Source organism: Coturnix japonica, chromosome 4, assembly GCF_001577835.2.
Source record: "Coturnix japonica isolate 7356 chromosome 4, Coturnix japonica 2.1, whole genome shotgun sequence".
Taxonomy (NCBI): domain Eukaryota; kingdom Metazoa; phylum Chordata; class Aves; order Galliformes; family Phasianidae; genus Coturnix; species Coturnix japonica.
In genome coordinates this window covers 30,886,876-30,895,770 of record NC_029519.1, presented here as the reverse complement: position 1 = coordinate 30,895,770, position 8,895 = coordinate 30,886,876, and the positions used below count along the sequence as shown (strand labels likewise).

The window sequence follows — 8,895 nt, the reverse complement described above, 5'->3', positions numbered from 1 at the left end:
TGACTATCGGTAGCTTTGTTGTATTTCTGACCTTGGCATTTTCAGTGCCTCGAACTTGGCTGAATCTGTGGCACCATGGGACAGGTGTGCAATGTAGTTATAGAATCACAGAATCATTAAGGTTGAAAAAGACCTCTATAATCATCTAGTTCAATCATCTACCTATCTCCAGTATTGCCAACTAAACCATGTCCCTCAGTGCCGCATCTGTGTGTTTCCCAAACACCTCCAAGGACAGCGACTGCACCAGCCCATTCCAGAGCCTGACTGCTCTTCAGGAGAGGAAATTATTTCTAATATCCAACCTGAACCTTCCCTGGCACAACTCTAAGCTTTTCCCTCTTGTCCTGTTGTGTCTTGCTACTCTGGTTTTACCTTTTCTGGTATGCTCCATGTGAGCACTCCCAAGTTCTGGAGCATCTTCACTGGTGTTGCAGCATCTTCCAGACCATCTCTATTACATGAGCCTCCCATGCAAATTGCCAACGCTTTGCTGCAGCACCTGTGATGTCTGGCCTGGTTCCTCTGCATGCAAATGTGCAGGGAGTGAACACTAAATCCTCAGCCCTGCCAATGCTGCCAGGGCTTCATGACTTCATTCCTGCTATGCCCATTTTGTGCTATGCCATGCTATTCCAGGATGCCTTGGAGGTACCACACATTAGATTAACTTGGGGTTGACTCATATCTGAAACAATTCAGATGAGAGCTCCTGTAGGGGTGCTGGGTTTTCCTAGCGACAAGTGTGAACTAGCACCATAGTCTGGGGATTTTCTCCCATGCTTTCTTGGTACTATTTGCATAGTGGGGTGGATGGACAGTCCCAGAGTCTGCCCCTGCCCTCAGCCTGGGTGTCATTCTCTGATATCCTACACAAAGAATGCTGTGCTTTCCCTTTAGTAAAAAGTACCCAAAAGCATGGTCCCTGCTTCACAGGTCCTTTGACTGAGGATGGATCGGGACCATGAATATAGGTACTGTAGCCAACTCTCTTGATAAGTAGGGCCTCACAACTCTGATTATAAAGGAGAAATTGGGGGAAGGCAGGTCATGGTGTCTGTCTACCATCAGTGCCCGGCTGTTCCAATTCCTTCAGGTTCTCCTTAAATACTCTCACCCTGGTTCCCAGTTGAGCTTTTGTTCATGTTCTAAGCCATTCTCCTTCCTCCCCAACTTTTCTCTTTTAAACCTCCCTCTTATCTGTCTGTGCCCCTTTTCCTTGGTCCTCAAGCAGAGGAAATACTTATTCTCTTTACTCCTTAAGTATTTTTTTTTTCACTCATTTTTTTTTCATGTGAGGTAGGACTTTAGGGTCAAGTGGGACCAGTCAAGCACCATTGTGGCAGTGTTGTTTGGAGTGGGTTTGAGCTCGTAATTTTCCTATCCTAGGCAGACGTTAAGCTGGAATAGGCACCAGCTGAAGAAAATTTGTTTAGGAAAGGCAAGGTGTTCAGTTCCCAGTGCAATGGGTGGGTGGGCTTTTATTTGCCTTCCTTCTTGGGATCTCACATTTAATTACGTGGAGATTACTCTGGCTCTTCAAAAACTTTGGAGGAAGGTACTTGTGTTGCTCCTTTGGAACACCTTCCTTGGGCTGTAGCTCATGACAGGACAGCTAGATGCCTGGGGGGTGGGAGGGGAAGTGATATGAAAATCCACTAATGATAGTAATGAGAATCAGCTGTGTCCTCTGCAATGTCCATCATTCTTTCTAATCATGATAAATGGGAACTGAACAATGTGATAGGTTAGTAGAGCTTGGTGTTGAAGCCCAAGATAAAAACAGAAGGCCTGGAAGAAAGTAATGGTATAATTGAATTATTGAAATAAGACGTGACAAGGAGAGGAGATATAAGAAAAGCCAGAGCAACTCAACCTCCAAATAACTTTATATGTGGATAAATGAATACAGGCTAGCATTTTAAGGCTGCCAGAATCATGGGGTGACAGAAGACATCCCAGTTGGCCAGTATGGGAATAGATGGTCAAAGGAATACTGGGCAGGCAAAGCTGGAAGTTGCTGGGGTGCTTTTGCTGTGATAACTGAGACATCAATGCTGTGATCAGGTTCTCGTGGCATCCAAAGGGGTTTTCATGTGGTGCTCAACTGGGTAGTAATGAAACAAGTATACATGCAATTCTGTCAGGTTTCGGCAGGAGATATTTGTGTGTCCATCTTTGAAGCAGTTGCACCACAAACCACAGCAGTGAATATTCATTGCAATTGGAGGTACTTTTCTTCTCTTTACAGTAGTTTTGATGTCTCATGTAGAGTGCTTACAAATTGTGGATGGAAGAGAAGTGTGCTGAAAGTTCGCTTTCATTCTAAGCAAACACAGTGGGTTTCAGTACAGCCAAGTCCCTGGTTAATGTACTTGAAAGTTCTGTGACAGGCTTTCATCTCTCATTTGTCATACCCATTTTTAAGAAGGGTAGAAAAGACAACCTGGGAAATTACTGACCTGTCAGCCTCACATCTGTGCTGAGGAAGATCATGGAACAGATCCTCCTAGAAGCTGTGCTAAGACACATGGAAGAGAAGGGGATGATACAGACCAACCAGCATGGCTTCATCAAGGGCAAGTCCTGCCTGATCAACACAGTGGCATTCTGGGATGGCCTGACTGCATCAGTGAGTCACTGATATCACATATATGGACTTCAGCAAGGCCTTTGTTACAGTTTCCATCATAACATCCTTCTCTCCAAACAGGGAAGATACCAATTTGATGGGTGGACTGCTCAGTGGATGAGAGCTGGTTGCAAGGTTATACTCAGAGAGTGGTGGTCAATGGTTCAATGTCCAAATGGAGATCAGTGATGAGTGGTGTCCCCAGGGGTCAGTGCTGGGGCTGATGTTCTTCATTTGGACATCGGTGACATTGTCAGCAAGATCAAGTGCATGCCCAGCAAGTTCACAGATTATACCAGACTGTGGTGATGTTGATGTGCGTGAGGAATGGGATGCCATCCAAAGAATTGGACTAGATTACTTTTAAGGATTCCTCCCAACTCAAATGCTTCTATGATTATTCTTATTTTTAGAGAGGTCTTGTACATGTCTCCCTCTGCCAGGAAGTGTGAGCTTTCTTCTCCTTACCACAGATGGCTCACCTGAGGCCTTCTGTATTTTGATGTGTCTTAACTGCACAATTTTAAGCTGTTTGGTGGTGGCAGAAGCACAGCAAGGCAACAGGTTGCTTCTCTGCTGCGTATCCTCTGAGAGACATTTGCCCTGCATCAGTATAACCTTCCAGTTCAAGTAACGTAGGAAAGGTTTTTAAAGGATCCAGTGGGTAGAAAAGTTGAAGGGGAAAGGAAACAAACCAAAAGTGACTTAAACTAAAGCTCCTCCTGCAAAGGTCCAGCTGCTGCAGAAAATGCAGAAGCTGTTAGGATATTTTTAACATGTTGATGATGAAATGTGTAAGTCCACTGTTCAAAATACTGGGACCGCTTTTCTGAATTACCAGCATCTGGGAAGTGGTCAACTTAAATACGTATTTAATCCTAGGCTACATCCTCACCCTCCTTCTCCCTTCTCAGAGTTGCCAGTCAGCATGCACAGCCAGTAGTGACCAGCAGTGACTGCAAGCCTTTCCTTCCTGAGAAAGCACCACAGCATTTATCAATGTACATATTAGTCATACATCAAAACCACCACGACTACTATATAGGCAATTAAAAAACCCTGGGATTACAGCTTTTCTGCCAACTTCTCCTTTCTAGATGCATCCACATCTATTTCACTTTTCCTACCCAAAGTAGAAACTTCTTACAGCTTTGGGGCCAGGTAGGCAAATGTGTGTGTTCTGATGTGATGCAGCAGGGATTCACCCAACTGCCTGACATTCTGGGGAAAAGCCAGGCTCATCACTCCAGTGACTGGGCAAAAGCTGGGGGCTTTGCTATGAAAATCTGTGTTTGGACATGAATCAAGTGGATGAATCTAAGATGGAACCTCAGTGCCAGCGCTCTGCTTTATCTCAGATATCGGAGACTCTCTGAGACTCCAATGCAAAGGGAGATTAACTTCTCATCCGCTCATTTTTGGCACTGATCTCTTGAAAGAAATCTTGGCAAGATTTTTGCATCTGTCTCTGAGAAAAGTAAGATTGTAAGGGAAAGAAGAGGAGCTCGTGGTTTGAGTGGAAGACTCAGATTTTTTATTTTAGTTTACTGTTGCGTTACTGTATAAAACACAGATGTGATTTGAAAGCTCTGAATTACAATGTTATCATACAACCATATTGTCTTTCTGCTGCCTTCTGCCTTTCTCTTCACTTTGTTCAAGGTTTCATGTTCCTTTCCCCTATTGCTCCCTGGCTGGTGGCTTTGCCTCATTTGGGCTTTGCCCCACCATAACCTGGGAGTGTGTGGTGCTGTTGTGGGCACCGCTTTGCAGTGCCAGTTGGAAGTGATTGTCCTGTGTGAGAGCAGGAGCTGTTGGCGCTGTGGGATCCTGTGATGCCTAAATGCTACTGAGGGACTAAATAGAAGGAGCCCTGGATCTTGGACTGTCCAAGCAGGGATTTGTGCCATAGGATGATCTGAATGTAATATACAGGATGCGTGTGAGCAAGGGAAGCACTTTTTCTGAGTTCCCCCCACCAATGTCAGCCATCCATCAGTGTTTTGCTTTCACTCTGCTGATATGCAGCAAGTTGCCACAAAATACCTACATCAGCATTTAGCCACAAATTTGCAAATACATAGGGATAATTTCCCTTCTGCTGCTGCTACTATACCAGTAACTTCTTGCATTTCCTGGATGTTTTTGTTAGCAGAGGGAAGCGCTTGGTTTGAAGGTTATGAGTGGAAATACATTGCAGAGATCGTTATTATTTTCCACTGTACAGTGCTTTTTTTGCTGATGTAAGAGAGAGTAAAAAATAGTGTGGGGAATTATAGCCCCAAATATGTAAATATCTGACTGCAATAAAAAACCCCTTGCATGGGGTTTGTGTTCTGATGTATTTTGGGTTCTCTTTGCGGTTGAAGAGTAAACATTGAGGGGAATGAATGTTGATAACATTTATGCAGACCCAGCTAATGAGAAGGGGCTGGGGGAGGTAGAGATAATGTGAGAAATTCAAATCCACCCTTTGTCCCGACAGCTGACTTTTATCAATAATGCTGCATGTTGGGCTTCAATACGGCTGCGGTGAGCGGCCGAGAAATGATGTCACCTCTTTACGGTCCATTTGTCGTGTGTGACTCCTGCAGTCTGCCTCTTGCTGCTTGTGTCAGAGCGTGACACTGCCAAATAAATAGAGGCGTTTCTCCTCCCTGGCTCCCCACTTTGTCCCTGGGGCTGCAGGCACCGTGAGGATGCGAGTAATGGCGTGGGGTGGGGCAGGAGCTGTTGCGCTCCCATGGATGGTGCTGCTGCTGTTGGTGATGATGTCCATGTCACAAGCAGGTGAGCTCCTGGTGCCTTCATAGAGATACCCTTGGTAGGGGTGAGTGTTCAGTCTTCATCTTGCATTAGGATGGCATGGAGAAGGCAGAAATCCCTTCTGACTGCCTAACGCAGGGTTTCTCCTATAGCAGAAGGAGGAGCTCTGCATTCCTCCTGTGCTAGGTTTAGCTGTTGAGAAAAGGATGCGGGGCATAGTTACAGATAACTAACTCCTTATGCTGGCCCTGAAAGTGCTGGTAGTGAAAGCACGGAAAGGGATGGCTTCTTAAGCTTGCTGAATTTTGGGGTCATTTTATCTCTAAATATTGCTGTTTGCTTCTGTAAGTTGCCACGTTCTTTCTTTCTCAGCCATTCTGGAAGTAAATGGGAACCTGAGCTGTAGGTGTGTAAAGACAACCTCAGACTACATCAGTCCAAAGAGATACGACAGCATTGAGTTAAGGCCTGTGGGAAGCACCTGTGGGCGCACAGAAATCATGTAAGTGCTGTGAGTGCTTGGCCGTAGATATAGGGCAGAGATCCTGTTCTCTCCAGCAGCAGGGCCAGCACTGAACGCTTTCTTCTGCAACCGCCATGCCTCTCAGCTTCCCTTCTGAAAGCTAAAACCTTCAGAAAATGCTGGCCATCTCAGCAGCATGTGTGCAAAACTACAGAAAAAAATGTATGTGAATGGCAGCAGTCTGTGCGCAGTGCAGCAGTGCGTTGCCTCCTGCTTCTTCCCCTTTTCCAGCTGTCTTATGGCTCTCCTCTCTTGCAAGCAGCATTCTGCAGCTCCCTGCTTGCAGTGCTGTAAGCAAAAGCTGGTTCCTGCAGATCAGCTCTGTCTGTTCAAATCCCTGCCTCTGGAGGGAGCGTGATGCTCATAACCGTCCCTTGCGTTTCAGCATTAAATTGAAATCCTCTGCAAAAGTGTGTGTGAACCCTGATGCTCCTTGGGTAAAGAAACTGCTGAAGCGCATTGCTGGCATGTAAGTTTCTTTAATGAAAACTCTTGGTCTGGAGTAAGTAATGTTCTCCCAGGCAGCATCCAGTTATGCCTGCAGTCCCCAGGGGCCTGCTTTTGGGAACCAGGACTCCTGGGGTCAGCTGTGTCTTTCTGCAGGGTGCTTCTGCTCCTGGCACAGCAGAAGGGTTGCCAGGCTGTTCCTGTGGGTGACATCAGGCCTGGGGGAATGGTGGTGACTTCCTTTGGCTCTGAAAGGAGCTTCCTCCCTCAGGGCCCTGCACCATTCATGAGTTTCTCCTCCTTCTGCTTTTTGCAGGAAGAAAAGATAAGCTTCCTGCTAAGGAACTTGGTGTTCGGAAGGCATGCTGTGTTCTGTCTCAAGACCTCAAGTCAAATAAAGTTTGGTTTTTTCTTCCCTTGTGTTTTCCCTTTAGCTGAGTTTTGAGGAGGCACCACTGAGTATTGATTGAGTGTTGTCACTGTAGGTCAGGTGTGTTACTGGATGGGGGCACAAGCTTTCTCACAGATTCAGCATGTGCAGCTACATCCAAGTGCAGGTGTTCACAGTGAGTGTGGGGTCTACAGGCACCAGTAAGGTTTTTATAAGAAGCAAAAGGCAAATAGAGGCATCCTGGGGCTGGTGCAAGGCTGTTTTACACATGATGGGAATAACTGGGTGTGGGGGAAAGGAGCAAGGGCAAGTATGCCAAAGCTTAGGATGTTCTTATTGGGGGAGAGCTGCTTGTAGGATGCATAGACATCAAATACTGTCTGCCATTCAGCGTTGCTTCATTAACTTGTATCCCACCAATTATTGGTATCCCTAAAGTAAACAGTGTGCATCTTTTATGGATGGGATGGCGTGTCCTTCTATATGTATATGTGAACAGAGTAGGGCATCTTTGTGAGATGGGGTGGTGTGCCCTGATGCTACAGCTGACATGCAAACTATATAGTGGCTGTAGGGAAACAAGTGGCATCTGACCACACAAGAGGAAAAAACACTCCAAAACCTCCAGGTTTGCATGGCTGCATGAGCTAGGAACTAGCAGTGGGGGAAACGGCAGCTACTGTTACCAGACCCAGCTTCTTTGGAAAAAGAAAACTGAGCCAGTTTCAGGAAGATCGAGCCCCTGTCTGGCCTCAGGCCACTTTTTATTATCGGCATTACAAACCCAGCCAGCACCGTCAGCAGGAAAGGGTGATGGGTGAAAACCACCCCCAGCCCCGGGGGCCTCCCGTGCACCACCACACTTCTCCTATTCCCTGGCTCAAATAGGGGATGCTGCTGGGCTGGGGCCAGGTCCTGTCAGCATGGCAATGCGGGCAGCCCTACTGCTAGGGCTGCTGCTGGTGGTCCTGTGCCCTGGGAATGCAGGTGAGGCAATGCACAGTGCTGGGCATCATTTTTGGAGGTAGCGTCCTGCTTCTATCAGGGGATGAAGTGTTTCTTGAGTGTCTTATTGAGGCAGATGTGCTGACTTTGAAAAGAATGTGGGGGAGGATGTGATGTCTGGAAAAGTTTTTAGAGGCAGAGGGAAGGGTGGGTTTTCAGGTACTCGTGAGCTATGGCCGTGTTCCTCCAGCCCTCCTGGAAGCCAATGGCAACCTGAACTGCCGCTGTGTCAAGACCACCACTGCCTTCATTCCTTTGTGGAAGTATGAGAGCATCGAGGTGCGGCCAGCGGGGAGCAGTTGCAGGCGCATGGAGGTGTTGTAAGTGGCTCCTATGGCAGTGAGGGGGCTGGTTCCCCTCTGTCAACTACTTGGTTCTGTGCATCTCTTCCTTATGGGTTGGGGGAAATGAAAGGGCTTGGTCCCTCAGCCTCCCCTCTGGAGGGAAAGGGGCTGAAGCCCTGCATGTTTTCCAGGATTAAACTAAAGACCCTCGAGAGGATCTGTGTGGATCCCAGCACCCCCTGGGTGAGGAAGCTCCTGCAGGACCTCCCGAAGCTGTAAGCATTCTGGCCCTGACCTGAGAGGCGAGCAAAGCAAGACCTGGGGTTCCTGAGCCATCCTTGGGCCTGCTCTTTGCACGTTTTCCCCTTCTGCTCCTGACAGGAGGAAGAAAGCTGCTCCCCAGTGAGACCTGGCACGATAACCTCATGGGTTACGCTCACAGCTGGAAACCCTGCTCCTCACCACTGCTTCTCCCCCAGCCCAGAGGGCATTTTCCCCTGTTATGCACCCATGGAAATGCAGAGGCCTTTCCCCAGCTCCACAGTGATGCATCCCACTGCCCCCCCAGCATCAGCAACAAGTGAGATGTCCCCTCCGAGCACACCACACTGAGATCTAATAAAGACAGCAGCTTTCCCTCTTTTACCATCACTGGTGTCCCTGCAGTGTGCCATGGGGCAGGGCCTCCTGCTCATCACTCACTTTTTGCGCCACCATGTGAGCTGTGCTTGTAGGATGGGGCTCTGCTGGTCTCTGCATTGGACAAGAGGCACTTCAGGCCATGTGCTGAAGGGGAAGCGATGGCAGGGAAGTCAAAGCTGGGGGCACAGGGCAGATGCTTTCCCCC

The 8,895-nt window shown here is 47.6% G+C and overlaps 2 protein-coding genes across 2 annotated transcripts; both read left to right on the top strand.

The window, feature by feature from the left end:
* Positions 1-1,342: 1,342 nt before the first annotated feature.
* LOC107313182 (interleukin-8-like) lies at positions 1,343-6,784 on the top strand. Its single transcript, XM_015861201.2, has 4 exons — positions 1,343-5,422; positions 5,771-5,900; positions 6,307-6,390; positions 6,685-6,784. The coding sequence occupies exons 1-4, from the start codon at positions 5,332-5,334 to the stop codon at positions 6,695-6,697; spliced, it is 318 nt and encodes a 105-aa protein (XP_015716687.1). The 5' UTR covers positions 1,343-5,331; the 3' UTR covers positions 6,698-6,784.
* A 99-nt stretch (positions 6,785-6,883) lies between these two features.
* On the top strand, positions 6,884-8,699 carry LOC107313183 (C-X-C motif chemokine 13-like). Its single transcript, XM_015861202.2, has 4 exons — positions 6,884-7,746; positions 7,955-8,084; positions 8,240-8,323; positions 8,430-8,699. The coding sequence occupies exons 1-4, from the start codon at positions 7,683-7,685 to the stop codon at positions 8,452-8,454; spliced, it is 303 nt and encodes a 100-aa protein (XP_015716688.1). The 5' UTR covers positions 6,884-7,682; the 3' UTR covers positions 8,455-8,699.
* The last annotated feature ends 196 nt before the right edge of the window (positions 8,700-8,895 follow it).

Bases quoted from the DNA above. Each gene is read 5' to 3' on its own strand.
- LOC107313182 (XM_015861201.2), top strand. From the start codon at position 5,332: ATGCGAGTAATGGCGTGGGGTGGGGCAGGAGCTGTTGCGCTCCCATGG. The intron at 5,423-5,770 runs GTGAGCTCCTGG...TTTCTTTCTCAG, and splicing joins GATGTCCATGTCACAAGCAG to CCATTCTGGAAGTAAATGGG. The intron at 5,901-6,306 runs GTAAGTGCTGTG...CTTGCGTTTCAG, and splicing joins TGTGGGCGCACAGAAATCAT to CATTAAATTGAAATCCTCTG.
- LOC107313183 (XM_015861202.2), top strand. From the start codon at position 7,683: ATGGCAATGCGGGCAGCCCTACTGCTAGGGCTGCTGCTGGTGGTCCTG. The intron at 7,747-7,954 runs GTGAGGCAATGC...GTGTTCCTCCAG, and splicing joins CCTGTGCCCTGGGAATGCAG to CCCTCCTGGAAGCCAATGGC. The intron at 8,085-8,239 runs GTAAGTGGCTCC...CATGTTTTCCAG, and splicing joins TGCAGGCGCATGGAGGTGTT to GATTAAACTAAAGACCCTCG.